At 34.0% G+C, this 22,049-nt stretch overlaps 4 protein-coding genes and 1 long non-coding RNA gene across 11 annotated transcripts; 4 read left to right on the top strand and 1 right to left on the bottom strand.

The window, feature by feature from the left end:
• The first annotated feature begins 863 nt into the window (after positions 1-863).
• LOC133670530 (uncharacterized) lies at positions 864-1,293 on the top strand. Its single transcript, XR_009834106.1, has 2 exons — positions 864-1,159; positions 1,259-1,293. It is a non-coding gene; the product is annotated as an uncharacterized LOC133670530 (long non-coding RNA).
• Positions 1,294-2,227: 934 nt separating this feature from the next.
• On the top strand, positions 2,228-3,610 carry LOC133670529 (S-adenosylmethionine decarboxylase proenzyme-like). The gene has a single exon (XM_062091038.1). It carries the CDS (start codon positions 2,370-2,372, stop codon positions 3,453-3,455), a length of 1,086 nt encoding a protein of 361 aa, XP_061947022.1. The 5' UTR covers positions 2,228-2,369; the 3' UTR covers positions 3,456-3,610.
• Positions 3,611-5,725: 2,115 nt separating this feature from the next.
• On the bottom strand, positions 5,726-10,186 carry LOC133671197 (uncharacterized). 7 transcript variants are annotated; one of them, XM_062091865.1, is made up of 8 exons: positions 10,035-10,150; positions 8,826-8,914; positions 8,519-8,641; positions 8,286-8,432; positions 7,567-7,713; positions 7,038-7,135; positions 6,363-6,573; positions 5,726-6,051 (listed from the first exon to the last, which is right to left on the bottom strand). In XM_062091865.1, the coding sequence occupies exons 3-8, from the start codon at positions 8,634-8,636 to the stop codon at positions 5,966-5,968; spliced, it is 807 nt and encodes a 268-aa protein (XP_061947849.1). In that variant the 5' UTR covers positions 8,637-8,641; positions 8,826-8,914; positions 10,035-10,150; the 3' UTR covers positions 5,726-5,965. The 7 variants fall into 7 exon arrangements, with proteins under 7 accessions (XP_061947849.1, XP_061947850.1, XP_061947851.1 ...); XM_062091866.1 differs by having other exon boundaries at positions 8,546-8,641; XM_062091867.1 differs by having other exon boundaries at positions 8,286-8,429; positions 8,546-8,641.
• Positions 10,187-10,642: 456 nt separating this feature from the next.
• LOC133671195 (pentatricopeptide repeat-containing protein At5g38730) lies at positions 10,643-13,490 on the top strand. The gene has a single exon (XM_062091854.1). The coding sequence runs from the start codon at positions 10,772-10,774 to the stop codon at positions 12,551-12,553; it is 1,782 nt and encodes a 593-aa protein (XP_061947838.1). The 5' UTR covers positions 10,643-10,771; the 3' UTR covers positions 12,554-13,490.
• A 5,922-nt stretch (positions 13,491-19,412) lies between these two features.
• LOC133670915 (stress-induced protein KIN2-like) lies at positions 19,413-20,388 on the top strand. The gene is made up of 4 exons (XM_062091518.1): positions 19,413-19,572; positions 19,676-19,744; positions 19,886-19,957; positions 20,097-20,388. The coding sequence occupies exons 1-4, from the start codon at positions 19,513-19,515 to the stop codon at positions 20,169-20,171; spliced, it is 276 nt and encodes a 91-aa protein (XP_061947502.1). The 5' UTR covers positions 19,413-19,512; the 3' UTR covers positions 20,172-20,388.
• The last annotated feature ends 1,661 nt before the right edge of the window (positions 20,389-22,049 follow it).

Raw genomic sequence — 22,049 nt, 5'->3', positions numbered from 1 at the left:
ATCAAAATAATCTAAAAAATTATTAATTTAAAAAAAATAAAAAGAATTTAATTTTTTTAAAATATATTTAAAACATGAAAACAAAATCAAATTCAAAGTTAACCCGTAACTAGGTTTTTTTTTTTTTTTGGAAAGTGAAAGGATTATTTTGGGTCGCCACAGATTTGGATGTGAGCCCAATAGATGCTGTGGGACCCAAACCAGCAAACAAGACAAGCATGAAAAGGGCAAAGAAGGAAGAGACAAAGAGGCAGGCAGTTAACGTATGGGGTGGGAATAGTGATGTGTCGTGTCAGCCCTCCAAGAAAAGCTAGCTGGCTGCTGCAACTTATCATCATCAACAGACACGTCAGCGCAGCACCACACAACACAACACATACGTACTTGAACTGGCGTGTTTTATTATTTTATTTTTTGCTACGATTTGAAAAAAACTTAAGAAAAATAATTTTAATTTTAATTTATAAAAACAAATTTTTAAAATATATATTTAGTTAAAAATATTATGGAATAGATTTTCACACATATATAAAATAAATGTAATGCAACTCTTCATGGATAAAAAACTAAAATTCAAAATAACTCAAAGCATAAACTATAAACTATTTAATTAATTAAATTATTTTTTCTGAAAAAAATAAATAAAAGTTATTGGCCTGTTAGACTCTTCCTAAGGGCACGCCTCAATTCTTGCAAATTTAGCCTCACACGTGGCCTTCAGCTATCGGATAAATGAGCCACACACTTCTATTATTCTATAATTCTATCGACTCGCCCACCTAAAATGCGTTGTCGTTACACCGCTTATCTTGCAAACTCGTAAAGGGTAATATAGTCATTACCTACCAAAAGATGTGGCTATCCGGTCTTCGAGGAAATTCACGTGAAATAACTAATAAGAAAGAAAGTTTTTGGTAGTGGCATGGGCGTAATTAAATACCAATCCCATGGTTATTTCAAAACATCCACAGCCATCCAGCCACTCCTATATAAACCCTATATTTCTCTCAGAACTCACATAAAAAATATTGCAAGTTTAGGGTCATAAAAATCTCTATCATCACAAACAAATATAGGGTTTGTTGATTTGGTGGCTGCTTTCGCCGTCTTTGCTTTCAAAATTCAATCTTGACCTGTTTCTTTTATGCTTTTTGAATAGGTAATATATACATTGTTTGTTTTGCTTGCTTTGGTTTTGTAATCTGATGGCTGTTTGTTGATTTGGTTTTGTTTAATTCTTTGTGGCTTTGGTTTGTAGGGTTTTTTTTTTTTGAACTTGAGAAAGAGGGGGTTTTCAAAGGAGACTAGCTTGGATATATTTTATTGGTAAGTTTTTTTTTTCCCCGTTTTTTGGTAATAGTTGCATGGATTCTTGGTGTGGATGTTGATTTGGACTTGTTTTTGTATTGTTGTCCTTTATGTTTTATGTGTATGTTAATTGTTCTGATCCTTGATATAATGTAAATCTGAGCCTTTTATTTTTATGGATTCGTTAAGGTGTATGGACTTGGTTTATGATTTTGGTCTTGAAAAAAAAAAAAGGCTTAGCAAGTTTTCTTCTGAGAATTACTTATTTTATTATTTAAAATTAAATGGTGTTTGGGAATTTGAATTCTTTCTCTTTGGTATTTTTTCTATCCTTGTGAATCTGTTTAGTCTTTTAAATTCAATATTTTTTTTTATTGTACTTATGATTTGGTGATTGATTAGTGATTTTTGTAGCTTGTATTGTCTGTTGATTTTTAATCTCCAATATGTCTCTATTTTGAATACATGAGAAGTTTTCTGCTTATGCCCTTTGTTTTGTTTTGTTTTGCCCTTTTTATCATTTTTTTTTAATTGCTTCTTTGATCTCCTTGTCTTACTTCTCAGTTTTTTTCAATTTGCTATTATTTTAAAGATTGTAGACTAGTTTGCTTTGAGTTTTGTGCTAATTGCAATCCTTCTTGTGTGATTCTTACAGAGAAGACTGAATGATCTAATGGAGTCTAAAGGTGGCAAGAAGAAGTCTAGTAGTAGTAGTAGTAGTAAATCCTTATGTTACGAAGCTCCCCTCGGTTACAGCATTGAAGACCTTAGACCTGCTGGTGGAATCAAGAAGTTCAGATCTGCTGCATACTCCAACGTGAGTTTGAAGTTAATCGATCTGTTTTTCCTTTGGCATTTCATTGTGCGACTGGTTTCCTAATCTTGTGTCATGTTTATTTGTGCAGTGCGTTCGAAAACCATCCTGAGATTTTCCAAGTGTTGACATAACCCCATTTTAGCTATTTCGCACGCTCAATTGTCTTTAGTCTGTTTTTCTGTTCTGCTTTCCTCGTTCTCTTGTACTCTTTGCTGCACTTTTCATTTGTTGACTGTGAGGGCAGATGGCGCTGCCAGTCTCTGCAATCGGATTTGAAGGTTACGAAAAAAGGCTTGAAATATCTTTCCTAGAGCCTGGCTTCTTTTCTGACCCTGAAGGGAAGGGCCTGAGGTCTTTGTCCAAGGCTCAATTGGACGAGATTCTCAGACCAGCTGAATGTACTATTGTTGATTTGCTATCAAATGACCAGGTTGATTCTTATGTCCTGTCGGAATCCAGTCTCTTTGTGTACCCTTACAAAGTTATTATCAAAACATGTGGGACTACCAAACTGCTTCTCTCGATACCGGTGATTCTTAAGCTCGCTGATGCCCTTTCACTCACTGTATGTTCTGTGAGGTATACTCGTGGGAGCTTTCTATGCCCTGGGGCTCAGCCATTTCCACACCGCAACTTCTGTGAGGAGGTAGCTGTCCTTGACGATCACTTCAGTAAACTTGGCTTAAACAGTGTGGCATATGTGATGGGTGGTCTTGACAAAACTCAGAAATGGCATGTTTACTCTGCCTCTGCCGATATAGATAGCCATTCTGGCCCTGTTTACACTCTGGAAATGTGCATGACTGGTTTGGGCAGGAAACAAGCATCTGTTTTCTACAAAACACATTCCAGTTCAGCTGCTGCGATGACTGAGGATTCCGGTATAAGGAAAATCCTTCCACGGTCTGAGATCTGTGATTTTGATTTTGACCCTTGTGGTTACTCTATGAATGCCATTGAAGGGAGTGCAATTTCCACAATCCACGTCACTCCAGAAGATGGTTTCAGCTACGCAAGTTTTGAGGCTGTGGGCTATGATCTTCAAGATTTGAATTTGAGTCGGCTGCTTGAAAGGGTCTTGGCTTGCTTTGAACCGACCACGTTCTCCGTTGCCTTGCATTCTAATATCAAGGGTGCCGAACTTCGAGCAAAGTTTCCCCTGGATGTGGAAGGTTACTCTGGCGGAGGAGGGAACTATGAAATGCTCGGGAAAGGTGGATCGATCATCTACCACAGCTTTGCAAGGACTGGAGGCAGTGCATCTCCCAGGTCTATCCTGAAATGTTGTTGGAGTGAGGATGAGAAGGACGAGGAAGCTGAAGAGAAATAATTCTTTTCAGCTGTTTGTTTTTCCTTTTATTTTTTCCTTGAATAAATGTCATGGGGTTATGATTCTGAGTTCTTGAGGCATTTGTCCATGCCTCGTGTCTTCCATTATCGATTTAGTTTTGACTTTGGATTAATAAAGGGGTTTGTGTTATCAGATCTTGCAAGTGTAAAACCTGTATTTTATCATTCAAATGCATGCTATATTTGTTCGAGTGCCTTCTCCTTCTGTTCATCCTGATTGCTTGATGATATATATAATATAAACACTTTGAAAAATAACCCCCGCATCCATTCATCATCTTTAGTTTTCTTCTGCTTTAAATTGTGAGCCTTTTTCCTTTCTCGATCGGAGGGTGTGTGCTGATTGCTCCGAGTCCCTTGGATGAAGGAAAGCTGGAAAAAAAGGGGGCCTTGCTGCTTTTGACGTTGTGGTTCCAAATTCTGCGCGTAAAAGTAATTAAAGTGCAAAAGCATATCATTAAGAGTTGATTGCTTGCGACATTGATAGGCAGAGAGAGGACAAAAAAGCTCTGCCAAGCTTGGGAGTAGCGCTCAACCGTTGAAATTTTAAAAAAAGAAAATCAAAAGGTTTGAGTTTTATTATAATACTGTGTTGATAATTTTGTTATCCAACTGTACTAAAAGAAATTAAATAAAAAATCATTAAATTAAGCAAAAAATCTGAAATTAAATAAAAAATAAAAAAATCCCCGACTCTATATACTAAAATGTGATATTTTCTCCCATTGTACAGAATATTTTTGGTGCAAAGTGGAAATTCGGAAAGAAAAAAAGAAGAGGATAACATTTGAGGAGCGTAGAATGGGAGAATAAAAGGAGTGGCAAGCATGCATTGGACAAGTTGACACGAGTGCCTTTCAAGGATCTGACATTCTGACCACAGAATAAATTCTTTTCGCACGTGAATGGAAAAACCGGGTCTTGGAATATTCGACCCGCCTGTCACCTCCGGACCCTTTCACGGTTGTTTGCAGCTGGGAAGAACATATTCAACGAAGAGATTCTCAGCCTCTCAATTGATATGAATTTTCAAAGGCCATTGTGGATTTGTGGCGTGGAGAGCAGGGAGCCATCAAAGCAAATCTGTACCGTAGACTGCAGTGGGCATGTTCTTCAATGGAGCCCTAGCTAGTCACAAAACTTGTGCTTTTTTCGAGGAATTGACTAGAGACTGGCAAACTGTTCAAAGCTGTGTTTAGTGTTTTTGTACTCTATCGCTAGAAACAAAAAAACCTTAGAGAGTTCAAATTATAAAATTATAAAATGACATGCGCAGTTTACAGTGAAGAAAGAAAGACGAGAGAAACAGAGATTAAGATTATTATTTTTTAAAGTGTTTTTTTTTTAATATATTAAAAATAATATATTTTTAATTTTTAAATACTATTAAATATCATTAATAAAACATCAATTTAATATTTCAAAAATATTTTTAAAATATACTTAAATGAATATGCACCCCAGACATTTTGCATTTTTTCAAATTAACATAAGTATTGAGGTCAGTTTGTGCATATTTTAACTAATATTATGTGTCCTGAAATTAACAACCATGCAATCCTTCAATAACCTTGAAATTTATAGAACTCAAACCGGTAACTACTAGAAAACAAGTTCAAAATATAACCAGGAGTGTACATGAACCGTATGCTCTGCATATAAAGACAGATACACAAACACTTCCAATCCACGAGAAAACACCAGAGAAAGGCAGGAGAGCACGTGTCATCAAGAATCAGGCATATCTTCTTGCAATATTTTGAGCAAACACTACCCAAGACATGACCTAGCGAAGTGTGCTGAAATACGTAGTTGGTACTAGATGGCGGATGGACTATGATTATCAGCTTCGTGGTCTTTCGTTAACCTATCATTGGAGTTGAAGCAATTCCATATGATCTCAAAAATCATGAAAATGGTAAAGAAGCAAATGCACAAGTGACAACGATGGGACTGCAGGTAAAACTATACCAGCAAAGGCAATCTCAACCTATTTGAGGACAGAATGCAGCACTGGTGTTTTACATCTCATTATTCATTGCTGCATCATTTTATCATCATTCATGTGTAAGGTCAAACTAGCCAGAGCTATAACATCCACTGCGATGTTGCATTGCTGATGCTTGCGCACAGGAATAGCCATAACCTGTGTAGCTCAATGCATTCTCCTTCATGTTCTAAATAAAAATAAAAATGTAGCCCTGCCTCCATTATTGCAGTTTGGGCCACTAGAACTCTCTACTGAAAGGATTTACAAGAAGAAAGTATCATATAACATGACAAAGGTTGCTTCAGCAACATTGTAAAATTTGACATTTCAGTTGATCACCTCAAAATTGCATGACAAGTCGTCGAGAGTGTTGATAACTCAAGAATACAGAAAATGATCTCTAATTAATTTAACAGATGCAAAAATTTTAGGCGCTTAAAATCAAACCCCTAGATGCTTCACATTGCGATTTGTATCTATCTGTATGGCCTCTGCAGCACTCAGTAAGGTCGAAACTTCCTAGCAGCTCTCAATTGTTGAATCCGCTTTCTGTCCTCCTCAAATTTGCTTCGAAGTGCCATAATTTCTGCAAGGATATTTAACTATCAATACCTTGCTTCACAACAATCAATGAAATGATAAGGATGCATGTTTGATCTGAAAATATTTTTCATGTAAAACTCAACTCATCCCAAATTCATCGAGAAGCAACAGCACGAGCTGTTGTTTCTTAGATGAAGAGAAAAATACCATCTTTCATGTTCCAAACAAATGCATGTGGATCTTTAAATGCTTATTATACATCAGGTATCTCCTCATAGTTACTGTAACTAGTTAGTATAGCAAATTGCACAAACCAACAGTACGCTAATTTGCTATCTGTAAGATTCATCATACCACTCCTCTGAGCTTCTCTTTTCTGAAACCGATAGAATTCTAGCCCAACTTCCTTGGGCTTTTTCTTGGTCATCTGATTCTCCACAGCAGCTGGAGCAACAGAGCCCACGGTAATTCCACTTTCAGAATCTGTTGTCTTTTTCCTTCCTTTGTGATGTTTAACAACTGTCCATCCCCCTTCCGCAGCTTGGGCTTCTCTTTCTTTTCTTTCCTGTACACGCCATATCAAGACAAATGAGAAACTGTACACTAGGAAGAAAGACCACAAGACATGATGGAAGCCTAAATCTACCATGACAAAAGAACACATTGACCACATAATTCGCCAATAGAAACATACAAATTAATTTTCAACTGAAGTGAGCAGAAAATGAGAGAAGAGACAGGATGATATAAACTGAATGCTGAAATATGCAGCACGATAGCAAAACATCTACTTTACAGATTCTTCCAAATATGTTTGGCGGGGCAAACAGCTATATCACTCATCTACCTCTGTCAAAAGATAACTGCGAAAAACATGCTTTTCCAGCAAGCATGTTTCTGTACAAACTCAAAGCGAAGTGTTCAGGTCTGTGATCACTCTAAGAGAAACAATAGAAGTACTGAGAAACAAAAATGAAAAGGGTCCCACCGCATTATGATCCAGTCTCAGAGGTGCATGAGAGACAATACCTGTTCAAGTTTTTCCTCATGGACAATTATGAACTCATCTAATCTTTGTTGCAGCACTTTCAGACCTGGTCTACTTTGATGATATTCTGTAAGCCACTCTGTAATGCAAGTTTACAGTCAAGAACCTAAATAATGAAGCATCATTCATATATATAAAATCAACATTCAGAAATTAAACTAATATTGTGCATGGTGAAATCAGTCAGACAATTGAATAAAGAAAATTTTAGATAATACCCTGGCCCCATTCATGACATGCAAATCCTTAATGTCACGTTCCAGGAGAGCCATGAAATAGAAATGGATGCTTAAATGCTACACAATCAACACAGAATAAAAAGGGCGTACAGTTTTACTACCATACACTACTTCTACTTATGGCCATCCGATGGTGTACATTACAAAACAAAACTTCAAGGAGAATATTTGACCATTTAGTTTTATTTGATTATTAGAGATTTTTACTAGTTAATACGATTTTATGAAATTGAAATGCTAAAACATAGCACACGATATGATTCATACATACTTTTCATTCCTTTTGAGGAGTCCTCATCCCCAGAAGAAATACAACAAGCCTCATCCTGATTGGTCCCTCCCCTCTTTTCCAGCATATTCTCATCCTCCTTTGATGTGTCATGCTCCCTTTTCTTTTTCTTAGATTTCTCGGATTTACCTGAAGAATGAGAAGTACACCATGAGACAACACACTAAGAAAGCAATGTAATGTTTTCAAGAGAAATTCTGCATAACCAAACAAAGAAATTCTGTCATATGTCTCATCTTCCGATAACATCTTCACTTTGCCCTTTGGATTTTTAATATCACCCCTTGGCTCAATCAAGTTGTAAGGCAGAAAACAATAGCATGACAAACAAAGAGTATAGTATGAAAACTAAACGGCAATTCATTACTATATTGCTTAATGTGGATTAGAGTGATCTCAAGTTCAAGAGAAAGAAACACAGCAAAATGAAAAAAGAGAGAAAACAAAACGTGCCAGCACTTTGGTGTGCATATGCAACGAGAGTTTTAGAAAAAAGGACATTGTTAACGAAATCACAAAACTCCCATTTTTCCAAATATAGCATTTATCAATTATGAGATTGAGTCAAAGCACCCAAGCATGCACTGATGTAATCTGTCTAGACAACATGGATAAAAAAAATAACAATATCTTAGTTACATAATGTCAAGAGATATGCATGTCAATACAAATTCCACCAAGCTAAAATCCTATTGACTTACCTTTTAGTTCATTAAAACCATCTTCAGACTCAGCACCAAGCTGATCAGATTTCCCAACCACAGCATTATTTTGCTCCCCACTTCTTTTTGTCTTTTTTCTTAGTTTGTTCCTTTTCTTTTCTCCTTCTGCTTTAGTCTCATCATCTTCTGAAACAACAAAAACAAGTGAATGAGACAAAGATTAATAGAAATCTAGATAGGAAAAAAGTTTGCTATGTCTAAAACTTTTAAACCTTTACTGATCCAAATAGTATCACTACCATCAACGTTATTTCCCTTTTCCCTTTTCCTCTTCTTCTTCTTCTCGGCAGACTTGTTCACTTTATTCCTTCCATCCTCTGTTTTTATCATTACATCTGAAATAAAAAATGATCAGGCACTGCTACCAGCAATTAATTTCAGTATTTACAGTTTCAAATATAGCAGCAATTTGGCATAATCTATTCATGACAAGTTAGTAGATAACCATGGCCAAAACCAAGAATTCTTCATTAATTTCATACTACTTATCTGGACCTCAACTGATGGTTAGAAGTCTACCAATTTATATCTCTGAAGTGAAATGATTCAGTCCCTGTCTAGGAGTGCCATGGTGCCCGCTGGTTTGCCGCAACAACCCTAAACAGTCCCTGAAGTAGGGTGATTATGTAATTATCTTATATGTCCCTTGCTCAAACACTACACTTTGCGAAGTTTAATTCATTCTATAAAACCACTATTGTAAGAAAAGAAGCTGCAATGATATTCTTGGATCTAAAGGGCTTCTTTTGTCCCTTAATCTTTTGAAAAACCAGCAGCTATTTTTCATTCTTCAAGAAAAAGCAGGTATTCCATACAAGTAATGTAACAGGAATATCAAAAGTTTAATTGACAACCAGATTATGGCGAAAAATAGATCACTGGCTGTTTTACCCATTTAGCACAGTAGTTCCCCTTCAGTCAAAGGATGTAAATCCTTGGTTGAAGCATCGAATGGAAGAAAGGAACAGTGGAATATCTACTGATAAACCATGCCGAGCAAAGAACCTAACACATACTGCAAAACACTAAAAATTCTACTCATTACCTAGTTATGGACCTATACTTCTCCCACTGCTACAGTTTTTACCACTCTACGAGAATCACCTCATTCACCACCAACAAAAGAAAAAAAGACATACGCATTGACTTCTTAACTCCCATATATTTATTTGTGAAATTCTAAATCCTTGGATACAAAGAAAAAAAAGGGGCTTGCAGAAACTAGTTTGAACTTGGGAATCTCTATCGATTACAGCTCCATCTTTAACCAAAAGTTCAATAATGACAACAAAGCCAAAGAACCGGAAAATTAACAAACGTTACAGATGTTTTTAAAACTACTTGAACTACCCATTTTTGTGTGTGTTGTTACCATGCCAGAATTTCACAGCTGATTATTTAGTAGCAAAAAAACTTGTGAGAAGCAATAGCATTGCCTAATTCTCTTTCTGGAAACACCATCCTGTAGTCGTCCTCATTAAGAGGATACCTAAAAATCTGATATTTCTAATCTCCATTAAAGACTAAAACTTGCTCTTTCTCAAAACCAATCGTTCATAATAAAAACTCATTCCTTCCTACATGTATCAATTAAAAAAAACAAAAACAAATGACATAAAAGATTTTCCACAGCAAGACCCACGAGTTAGAATCAAGTAAAAATTAAAAAAGCAAGAACTTGAAAGATGGTAAGCTATTAAAAGCAGGGAAGTTGGAACCAAGAGATACCCTTTTCACTGAAATCGCTATCGTTAGCCTTCTTGTTCCTTTTCTTCTTCTGCTTCTTGTCTACTATTTCTTTCAAGCTCCCCATCTCTCTCTCCCGCTTTCTTTTAGAGCGTCGCTGCTCGAGAAGAACGCGACAACCAGGGTGCCACCACTTTATTTACCTCCCTCTGTAATGGTGGAAAAGATAGCCCCTCATGTTTCAATTAATAGTTATGTTAGTCCCTAGATATTATTTTTAAAAATCATATTAAATTGAACTGAACCAAAAAAAAATTAATTCAACCCAAATGGTTGAATTTGGTTTGTTATCTTGATTTGTTTTTTTATTTAAGAAAATAAATTATTCCACGTGTCTTTTAATTAGGTTTTTAGAGGTTTTAATGTAACAAGCCTAAGCTTTTTTTTTTTATTTTATGTTGAAAAACTGATTCAATTCATTGATTTTCTATTTTTTAGAGGTTTTTAGAGTTCCCTACGAAATCAAAGGTACTAAAGTAAAAGGGAATTTTGAACAAGACTTCGAAAATTCAGAACCTAATTGAAACAACTTATAAAATCCGTTTCCTTATTTATGTCACATAGAAATTTCATAGCCACTTCCTAAAATATTATTCATAATTAACCCCCACTTCAAGAGCACAGCGAACAGCTTTCTTTCCCCTCGGTTTTTTCTATACAGAACCAGAAAATCAAAACACTTTGCAGATTGTCAGAGTGAGTGAGAAAACCCCATAAAAATGGCAACTTTGACTCCTATAAGCAATGAAACCCAGTTGCTTATTCAAAGTATTTGTGCATCCGTGATAAAGGGTAGCTGGAAAAATCTTTTGAGACCCAAATTTGGCTCTAACGATTACCATCTCATTACAACAACAGCAACAGTTCATCAGGTACTTTTGCAACTCTCTTTATATGACCAAAGTCCTTGTCTTTCATGGGCTCTCTTTAAATGGATTGAATCTTCTATTCCTAACTATAAACACTCATTACAATCTTCATGGACCATGCTTTATATTTTGACGAAGCATAAGCATTTCAAGACTGCTCATGCTTTTCTTGAAAATATTGCTTTCAAGGACTTCTTGTCAACTCAATCTGTTTTGAGTTCATTGGTGAAAATTCATGATGACCCAGATGTGAATTCTCATGTTTTGAGTTGGCTTGTGATAGTTTATGGGAATTCCAAGATGACCCACGAGGCTATTCAGGTTTTTGAGCACATGAGAGTGAATGGGTTTAGGCCCCATTTACATGCTTGTACTGTGCTATTGAATTCGTTGGCTAAGGACAGGTTGACGGATACAGTGTGGAAAATTTATAAGAAGATGATTAAACTAGGGGTTGTAGCTAATATTCATGTGTATAATGTGCTGCTTCATGCTTGTTGTAAGTCTGGGGATGTGGAGAAGGCAGAGAAGGTTTTGAGTGAAATGGAATTGAAGTGTGTTTTTCCGGATCTTTTCACGTACAATACGTTAATTTCGTTGTACTGTAAAAAGGGCATGCATTATGAAGCCTTATCTGTTCAAGATAGGATGGAAATGGCAGGGATTAGTCCTGACATTTTTACTTATAATTCACTTATTTATGGGTTTTGTAGAGAAGGTAGAATGAGAGAGGCTGTGCAGCTTTTTAGGGATATCAAGGATGTTACTCCTAACCATGTGACTTATACTAGTTTGATTGATGGCTATTGTAGAGTAAATGACCTTGATGAAGCTTTGAGATTGAAGGAGGTGATGTCGGAAAAGGGGCTGTATCCAACTGTTATTACTTACAATTCAATTCTGCGCAAGTTGTGTGAGGGAGGCAGGTTAAGAGATGCAAATATACTGTTGAATGAGATGAGTGAGAGGAAAATTGAACCAGATAATGTCACTTGTAACACGTTGATCAATGCCTACTGCAAGATAGGTGATATGCGATCTGCTTTAAAAGTGAAGGACAAGATGGTGGGGGCTGGGTTAAAGCTAGACCAGTTTACTTACAAGGCATTGATCCATGGATTCTGCAAGGCAAAAGAGATTGATAAGGCTAAAGAGCTCTTGTTTGGTATGATGGATGCAGGATTTTCTCCTAGTTATTGCACCTATTCATGGCTTGTAGATAGTTATTGCAAGCAACAAAATGAAGAGGCAGTCATCAAACTTCCAGATGAGTTGGTGAGAAGAGGTTTGTGTGTTGATGTATCAGTGTACAGGGCGCTAATAAGGAGGTTTTGTAAAATAGAAAAGATTGATTGTGCTCAAAGAGTACTTGGTCTTATGAAAGATAAGGGTATATTTGGAGATAGTGTCATATACACAAGTTTGGCGTATGGTTACTGGAAAGTTGGAAAAGTCAATGTTACTTCAGATATTTTAGATGAAATGTACAAGAAAAGGCTGATGATCACTCTCAAAATTTATAGATCTTTTAATGCTTCTTATGCCAGTGACAACAGCATCTTAAGTCTCTTCTGGAATCATGTGCTTGAGAGGCGCCTAATGTCAAAGAACATATTAAAAGATATGCCGTAGATGAAAAATTGGGCTCTTAATGGAATCTTGGAATCGACTGCAGTTACCAATTTGAACTCCAAATGCCTTGCACTCAATCCTTTGTCATTTCAGGCCATAACAGCGTATGTTGATTGGGCTAACAAGTAAAATGATTCCATCAAGCATTCTTGCAGGCCATTATCAGAGTTATTCTGTAACCTTATGATATGTTTGAAGCTTCATGTAGATTTGCAGAAGTGGTTTGACCCTGTAGAAGAAATACACTAGCCCATTCATGTTTTGCTAGACAGCTGTTTTCTCTCAGAACATACCATGAGCTTTTCTTAACTCAGTTCTCTTTATGGATGGAACTAAGCAAGTTGGGGTCAGATACAGGTGAGACTTAGACTGACTTGTTAAATGTGATCTCAATAGTTAAATGAAAATGGGAACATAATTTTGCTAGTCTCTTTCTTATTTGGGAAGTAAAACTCGAGGCAAAAAGTCTCACTAGACAAACAAAGGGTATCTTTAACATTGAAAATAATTTGACAGTGGATTAAGCACATATAGAACCACTAGTTTTATGTACACATGCATTCTTGAATATTTTAGTGCGAGAAATGTACTTTGGTAAAAGCAATTAATAAGCACTTGGATGCACTAACTTGTAAATTACTCAATGCTTTGTAGCTATTCATCTTTTCATAATGAGTTGATTATATATTAATTAATCTTGGATATAATTATGTATGTATGATTTGATATTAAGATTAATTTGCTTCTTTTGATGTAAAGATGTAAAGGAGGCAGTACAGTCTTTTCTTAGCACAGTTCTTCTGTGGATGGAGTTCACAAGGATACAGACTAATTCAAGTGAACCTTTTTTGGTCTTGAACTGGAAGTTGCATGTATTAATCCGAAACAGCTCTTAAATACCTTCCTTTTGTTTCTTAGATCACCACCACTTATAGTATATGTGTGTTATGGCTGATCTTCACATGCTCTTAGCGGAGAATAATACCATTATGATGTTGAATAATTAAATGCAAATGTCTGGGCATATCATCGCCAACCCTTTTTATACTGTGAAAACAAAGTACATAATGGTACAGCAAGTTGCACTTAAACAGGCATATGTAATCTTTATCATTTGAAATGATTTTAGACAATGGATTTAAGCACATGTGGCCCCTCTAATTTTTCTTCGACCTATAAACACTTTGTAGCTCATCTTCAACAATTATTAGTGCAAGAAATGTACTTCAGTAAACTACAGCTAAATTTAGTTAATTTGTAGCGAAATTCTTTTGCCATGGCAAACTCTAAAGGCATGTTAGTCTCTTAAAATCAGATAAACATCAGTTACAACACATGAATAAGCAATTGCATGCACAAAATTGTTAGTTTACCCAATACTTTGTGGAAGTTTATATTATCAAATTGACACCAGTTTGTATTTGCATTTTGCCCCTCAACTGAGCATGGTTAATGGGTGTTTCTTTAAATGCATCTACACATAAACTATACATCAACAACACCTGTGTCATTATATAAAATATTGAAAGCTAGAGTTCCTGTTTCTTTTATGTAACCATTATGCCTTCTAATAAAATTTAACCATACAAATTATTTCCCTGTCGTTTCATTATGTCTTTCACTTGCAGATATTTTATTAGATGCTATTTAACTTAAGTTCGTAACCAATTTATAAAATGCTGATTTTGAATGGCATTTCCCAGAGCTGATTGAGCATTCCATGGTTTTCCTTTGTATTGTCTCAAATAAGAAGCCCTCCTCTTGATACAGGGCACGAGCCTACATTCCATGCACTCCCCCTCTAGCACACACACCGCACTATGATTAAAAAAGATATCCAACGTTTCCATGGTCACTTCTGAAACCTCCTATCTTGGTCACTAAATCCCTTTGTTTCCTCATTTATGAGTTTTGGTGTTATTGTTCACTGCAGAATTTTGGGGAGCATGTGGAGCTGTTTTGCATCTTTTGGTGTTATTCATACAGTTGCTAGAGAACTGCAATTTTTGTTAGAGGTAGGCTGTAAACTTTGTCCAATGCCTTCGCTTTTCTTGCCAATTGTATCTATTGTGATTCATATCTCAGTGCTGTTTACAAAGTATCATTTTCAAAATAAACAAGAATACAGGCTAAAACGTCATTCAAACATCCATGCAATTCTCCTTTCTTTTCAAGGGATCGAAATTCTATATCAATTTTGTGCGTGGTGTCATCGGATCGAGTATATAGGAGAGACCATGGCACCTCAAAGTTTTCGAAAGCTTTTCATACCCCTTTACTTTCTTAAGACTATTTTATTTGATCCTTGTAAATGTTTTAGCTTTCAGATATGTCCCTTCTCATTGCAAATGTGAGAGTTGTAAGTTTAGACATTTCTATGTTGTCGAGTGAGATTGTTCAAAAGAGTTGCTGTGTATATAAAACATGTACAGTAAGCTTTTGTGTGCTGGTAAATTTGTTTTTGAAAATTCGTACTTCTGTTAATTTTTATTAGACTTGCAGAGTTTTCACACACACATATTTATTTTCTTAGATTATTAATTATAAATGGTGTAATCATTTATATTTATTGTTTTCCACTTTTATTTCAAATGAAGCTACTAAATAAATCAGTCTTTTACGGATTGATTCCTTAACGAGAGTTGTAAAACTAAAGATCATACAATATCAAAATGGTATTATGATCTTCGATTTTGAGAGAATCATTACCCCATCATTGATAAGCTCAATAAGAAATCTATCTATTTACTTTAAACAAATACCTTAGTTTTGTTAAAGACTCACAAATATATCGTTGTCTATCAGTACTGGTCTCCCCATGCTTTTCACTAGAAGGACAATTCTCTCTTTCGTGCCCATATTGGCCACGCCGGAAGCATATCAGATGCAGCCCCTTAGGTTATTCGTCGAGGGCGTCGCAAAAGATAAATGTAGCCTCCTCGTCTACCCATAACTTTCATGATGCTTGTTTGACGCCAAGGTGCCCTTGTACGTTTTTTTTTCTCCCTCCATTGATGGTTTTATGACCGAGCAGTCTTCCTCCACACTTTCCTCTTCCTCATCTTCCTCGAACACAGTGTTCCAGTTGGCTATTTCCATTAATTGTTGTTCCAAAAAAGTAGAACCCAACAATGAGTCTCCCTTGTTCATTTTGCCTTCCATCGATCATCGGCTCCTTTTTCTTATTTGATCTTGCTAATAAATCAGTTTCCTCCATAGTGATCCCTCATTGTTCGTTGCTAAACTTATATGTAAATTTATTGTTTTTTATAAATATATTTAACTGATAATATTTATATTTTGCTGACTATGATTCTTGGATATGAACCAAGCCAAATAAAGCTTTTTATGGAAATGCACATGTGAAGTGATGATCGTAAAAAATGAGTGCATTAATTTATGGATAGCTTAGCTCAATATTTTATGGTATATTGGTTTTCAATCATTTTTTTCTTAAGTTATTATTTTACTTAAATTTGATGAATTTATATTTTATTTCCAAGAGTCATATAACAGCCAGTTGAAGGAGAGATACTGAGATGATCCTATGACCTACCTAGATATTAATTCGGATTTGTGGTTGAAGATAAGATCGTTTAGTGGACCCAATAGAAATCAGGTGTATGGACTCTTTAACATTACGACTGAGAACTTGCAAATGACTTGTATGTTGGATCCTCACAATCAGTCCTGAGCACTCAATCTTCGGAGTTCACGACTTGGTTAGATTAAGGAGTACAAGAACGTACGATCTTTCTCAATGAAAAATATGAACAACTCTCTACAGATTATGAAAAACTCCACCTAGTTGTAATAGATATGAGATCACAGATGAGTGGTACATATACAACTTTTATTGGCCTAACGATCCCAAGGATGACTAGCCTCCTCCTCCTTCTTTAGCATCGCCTCTATTATACTTTTATTGTGTCTGAACGAATAAATATTTAAATTTGTAATAAATATTTGATTTTTATATTAAAATAATTTATTTTTAAATATTTGAATTTTCTATTAATTTAATTTTTTTTAATTATTTTCTATTTCTATTTAATATATTTTTTTAAAAAAATATTTTAAAATTATTACTGACGGGGTTGCCGATAGATTTATTCTGTTGGTAATTTTAGAAAGTTGGAAAAGAATTACAACAAATGTCAATGCTACTGATAACTTACCGATGAAATTAGTTCGTCAGTATATGCCATAGAGTTGGAAAAAATTATTGTAAATACCACTGCAACTGTTAACTTACTGATGAAATTACATACGATTCTCTTATCGGTGATATGCTAAATATTACTACCAATGAAATAAAGCTAATAATGTTTTTTTGGTGCTCATGATTCGTTTGTAAAACCATCAGTAAATTTATTAACGATGAACTTACTGAAAAATCAAAAATTACCAATAAACTTTTTTTCAATTAATATTTTCTATTCGTGGTGATCCTGTCGGTAAAATAATTTCCATTCAAAAATTCACATACGGACTATTAGTGTAAGTATAAAGAAAAATTTCTATTAATAAAACTATTAAATCTGGTGGTCGTCTCAATTCATGGTCCGTGACTTTGATAAAACCCAATTCTAATTAGGTAGATGGAAAAACAACATTGTTCAATGAAAAAACATGCTGATTTCTAGTCTTCCCCAAGCCATCTTTAGCGGTGGTTTTCACCATTAAATCAGCCCCCAATCGATCAAACTGAAATCTCATGATCACAGTCCTGTTTTATTCCTATATAAAAAACAGAAGATCGAGAGTCTAAAGACAAGTAAGTAGAAGGTCTCAGCAGCGAAGGAGACAATTAAGATGCAAGGATCATGGCATGCATATCTTAACCTGCATATCATATCCACAAATATTGCATTTTCTACTCATGAAGATCATTGGACACAATTGCGAGTAATCGAGGAAGAAGAAGAAATAATTTGGGGGAAGAAATGCGAGGAAGAAGAATGTGAATAGAGGAATTCATGGGCACAAGTCCCCAGACAACCCCACTATTCCAATTGATTCCGCATGCTCCGGCAGTCCCCAGACAACCCACAATCACCTTGCAAGGTCCATCCCAGCCGACTTCAAGATGCGGTAAAATAAAACTCATATATATCAACTAAAAGAACTAAAAAAATTAAAAGCTCATTTATATTAATCACATTTAGTGTAAAGTTTTATATTATGAGTTTTTATTTTTAAAAAATTATTTTTATAATTAATACATCAAAATAATATAAAAAAAATTAATTTTTAATAAAAAAATTAAATTTTTTTAAAAAACGCGGCGCAACGCGTTTTCAAAACGCTCACGAAGGACACACACTGTGTTCTCTCCTTTCATTATTATCTGTCTTTTTTCTGACACAGTCTTTCACTTATTCTTCTTTCTTCTCACTCGCTGCCCACCACACAAAATGAAGGAACCACACACACACCCACACATGGCTTTGCGATGTCGGTAGGAGAAATTCCCAGCTTGCATTATTTGTTACGTGTCTTGTCTTTGCGCGTGTGGTAATTTTTTTTGTAGATGTGTTTTTTATTTTAAAATAATATTTTTTATTTTTTAAAAATTATTTTTAACGTGATGTTAAAATTATTTTTAAATATAAAAAATAAAACAAATTTATATTTTTTAAAAAATATTTTTAAAACGTAATAATAAACACACCACCGGCCATAATTGAGCTAAGATATTTTCTGGTGGAGTTATGGCCAGATATTTCTACATAATCCAAAGATATCAGGTGGTGATAAAATTCTGGATTGATCTTCAATAGATTTCACACCTAGGATGATCAAAGCAAGCTTTCTTTGTAACCTAATTGGGATTTACATTTTAGATAATAAATTAATTGACAAACAATCAGTTCTTAGTTAAAGCAAGTGTCTGTGTACGTGTCTGTGTCTGTGTCTGTTTGGTGTCGAGTTTGGAACAACGGTTTTTTATCCATTTTAAAAATATATTTGACTTGAAAAAATATTAAATTAATATTTTTTATTTTTTTATAATTTTTACAGGCTGATGCTAAAAAAAAAAATTATTACTTTAATTATTTTGGCAAACAAACAAAGATCATAAAAAGACTCGTTTTCTATTCTTTTCTTATACTTTAGAGCTTTGGTTTGGTTCTTGTAAATACATTCTTTTAGTTTTATTTAAAGATATATTATATGATTAATTAATATACATACTAAAATTTTATTTAGATATCAATTATAAGTTTAATATATATTCAATTTGAACATGCTTGCTAGAATATATATATATATAATTTTTTTACACCATAATTACAAGATGTAGAAACCGTTTGGGGAATCGGTGCAAACCGTGTTCTTAAAAAATTTAATTTTTTTTACTAAAATTTAATATAGTTTATATGTTTTGGATCGTTTTGATGTGTTAGTGTAAAAAATAATTTTTTAAAAATAAAAAAATATCATTGACATGCATTTTGATATGAAAAGTTATTTGAAAAGCAACCACTACCACACCATCAAACATACTCATAATATTTAAATTATAAAATAAACATGTTTTTTTCTCGATCATTGTCATAAGATTTGGACAACATTGTATGTATAAAATGTGGGTGTCTTGGGCTCAAGATCTTGGATCCCTCAATCATGATCCTTTCTCAATTGAATCTGTTAAAAAATAACCGAAATAATTTTTTATTATTTTTTTTAACAAACAAAGAAAATCAGCACATGAATTATTCACAACCCCCCTGGTCGAAGGCCCCATTATCTCAACCTCAATAACAGATATTATTCCGAGCCATCTATAGCTTGACACGTTGCATTGCACGTGTCAGCAATGGATTGGTTTAAACCAGTATAAATAATGGCTGCTATGGTGTTGCTTTAGCACCAAGAGTTTTCGTTTTTCAAGCATTTGAGCTTTCAATTTATTTGAGTTCTTCCAAATCTCTTAAAGAAATCAGAAACCAAAGATGGCTGACAATACCAATAAGATGAGCTTCCAAGCTGGCGAGGCCAAGGGCCAAGCTGAGGTCGGCCTATGAATTTTTTTTTTAATTTCTTCCTTTTTATTTATGAAGCTGCTTGATTTTTCTCTTCTAATACATGAGAAGGCATGGATTTTGTTTGTTTCAGGAGAAGGCCAGTACCTTGGTGAACAAAGCTGGTAATGCTGCTCAATCTGCAAAGGAAGCAGTCGTAGGGGTATTGAAATACTTTCCTTCAATCTCATTTTCTATGTTTTTTTTAGAGAGTTCATCCTCACCACTACAGTAGCTTGTGCTCTAGAATACAATGATATTTCTCTTCCGATACATGATAAGGAATGGATTTTGTTTGTTTCAGGAGAAGACCAGTCCTACCATGATGGACAAAGCTGGTACTGCTGCTCAATATGCAAAGGAATCAGTGCAAGGGGTATTCAAATATTTTCCTTCAATCTCAATATTTCCTATGTTTTGTTTTAGAGAGTTCATCCTCACCACTACAGTAGCTTGTGTTCTAGAATATAACGAACAGATGTGTAATTTAATTATGATACTTGTTCTTCGTGTAGGCTGGTCAACAGGTGATGTCTACGGCACAGGGAGCTGTTGAAGGAATTAAGAAGGCAACTGGCATGAACAAATGAATTAGCTGAATGGAGCAAATTAGAAATTAAATTCAATGTTCATCTATTGTTGTGTTTCTGTCATTTCCTTTTGCATAAACAAGAGATCTCTCTCTGTAGCTCTCCCGTGATCGATGTTTGCAGGCAGATGTTTGCCCTAATTAGTGAAATGTACTTGCAGTTTCGTACTTGTTTAAAGATCTTCTGGCTAGGTTTATGAGAGCCCAACATTGTTTCATCTTCATGTCCAGATGGCCACACACTTTGCTCTTAATTCACTGCTAAATGTATTTGGTTAGAGTTAACGTTTTGCCTTCCCATGTTCATAAAAAATGCTTGAGAATGAGGCCTTAAGATGCTCAAGGAAGGGAAGCGGCCTCTCTCTGACAAATTTCTTAACAAACTAGTCTTTTATGAGAAGTTGCTACTTCGGATAATTATATCTTTATATTATTTATTTTTTTTCAAACATTTTTATTTTCTAATCACCAAATTAACTCAATTTTTATGCCAACTATAGTATTTTAACGAAATTATAATTTAATTTGTGGAAACAAAAATCAGATTTTCCTAAAAGGATGGATGTTTAATAAATTCTAAAATTTATTAATAAAGTGTTGGTTAGTGGCCAAGACAAACTTATAAGAAATACTTGTAATCTAGTTAAAAATTAAATAATAATAATAATAATAAAAGTCAGATTTATTATTTAATTCTCTATTTTTGTAATTATCTTGTTTTGGCGTCGGTAGGTCTAGCTCTTGATGATGGTTCCCAACTTTTGAGCTTCTTTTTCAAAAAAGACCACTTTTATTTCTTAATTTTATTTAAATTTCGACTTGTAAACTCCCTTAAGCACGTGTTATTGGGTGCTATCTGAAAGAATAAAAAAAACTATGTTTTAAAATATTTTTTATTTAAAAATATATTAAAAATAATAATAATCTAAAAATAAAAAATTAAAGTAAAAAAGTTGGAATTTTTTTTAAAAACACAATAGAACCCCTCCCGAACACCGACTTGGAAAACAAACAGGTAAAAAGTTTATTTTTTTATTTAGATTATTTTTGTAACAGCTGTTTTAATTTTGAGTTTTTTTTGCTAAAGATTTATTTTAAGGAATGTTTCCTTTTTTATTTTTTAATATTAATATTATTAATATGGTTCCTTTTTATGGATTTTTTTTCATAATAAAAAATGTATTATAATTAACTTTTATTATCGTGATCAAAAGATAAATAAAATATAGCAATCAAGTCAAAAGATAAATAATAATAATAATAAAGAGAGTAGATATGTGGCCAATAATAGCTCACATCAATGGACAACTCAGACAGTCCTCTGAGAAGTAAATATTCAGCCTTATCTGATTTCTGACAACTCAAGGCCCACGTAATATTCATTCCTACACGCTTTGTGTTTCGTGGGACCTAGTACGTCACTTTTAGGCTACATCAAATTAAAAAAATATCTGAAATTTTTTAAAATTATTATTCAATCTAATTCCGTAATTTAAACTTAGAAACTCTTAACCAGACTTAAAAACAATTATAAAATTGGTTGAGATATTTTATAAATTACAATCACAATTTCCTAAACAAAAATCTATTATGGTTTTGATTTTTTTAGACTTTATATTTTTTAGAATTATATTTTATTTAATAGTACAATAAAAAAATAATTATAACCCATGATAAATCTATTACCAGGATATTTTATAAATTGCAAATACTATTTTTTTAAACAAAAATATATTATGGTTTTGAAAGCAAATTTTAAATGAAACATTCAAATAAAATCTCGGTAATTTGTATATAATTAAAAAATATTGAAAAATATGGTAGATAAATCTAAAAAAAATAAAGTTTATATTAAATAAATATTCAAGAGGTTTTTTCA

This window comes from Populus nigra, chromosome 13, assembly GCF_951802175.1.
Source record: "Populus nigra chromosome 13, ddPopNigr1.1, whole genome shotgun sequence".
Classification (NCBI taxonomy): domain Eukaryota; kingdom Viridiplantae; phylum Streptophyta; class Magnoliopsida; order Malpighiales; family Salicaceae; genus Populus; species Populus nigra.
This window is presented reverse-complemented; position numbering and strand designations above follow the sequence as displayed.

What these genes read in the sequence shown, in the direction of transcription:
- LOC133671197 (XM_062091861.1), bottom strand. Translation starts at nt 10,119, where the DNA reads ATGGGGAGCTTGAAAGAAATAGTAGACAAGAAGCAGAAGAAGAAAAGG. An exon ending in TACTATTTGGATCAGTAAAG is followed by an intron (nt 8,433 to 8,518) that starts GTTTAAAAGTTT and finishes TTGTTGTTTCAG; the next exon opens with AAGATGATGAGACTAAAGCA. An exon ending in ATGAGGAAAAACTTGAACAG is followed by an intron (nt 6,574 to 7,037) that starts GTATTGTCTCTC and finishes TGGCGTGTACAG; the next exon opens with GAAAGAAAAGAAAGAGAAGC.
- LOC133671195 (XM_062091854.1), top strand. Translation starts at nt 10,772, where the DNA reads ATGGCAACTTTGACTCCTATAAGCAATGAAACCCAGTTGCTTATTCAA.
- LOC133670529 (XM_062091038.1), top strand. Translation starts at nt 2,370, where the DNA reads ATGGCGCTGCCAGTCTCTGCAATCGGATTTGAAGGTTACGAAAAAAGG.
- LOC133670915 (XM_062091518.1), top strand. Translation starts at nt 19,513, where the DNA reads ATGGCTGACAATACCAATAAGATGAGCTTCCAAGCTGGCGAGGCCAAG. An exon ending in AGGCCAAGGGCCAAGCTGAG is followed by an intron (nt 19,573 to 19,675) that starts GTCGGCCTATGA and finishes TGTTTGTTTCAG; the next exon opens with GAGAAGGCCAGTACCTTGGT. An exon ending in CAAAGGAAGCAGTCGTAGGG is followed by an intron (nt 19,745 to 19,885) that starts GTATTGAAATAC and finishes TGTTTGTTTCAG; the next exon opens with GAGAAGACCAGTCCTACCAT.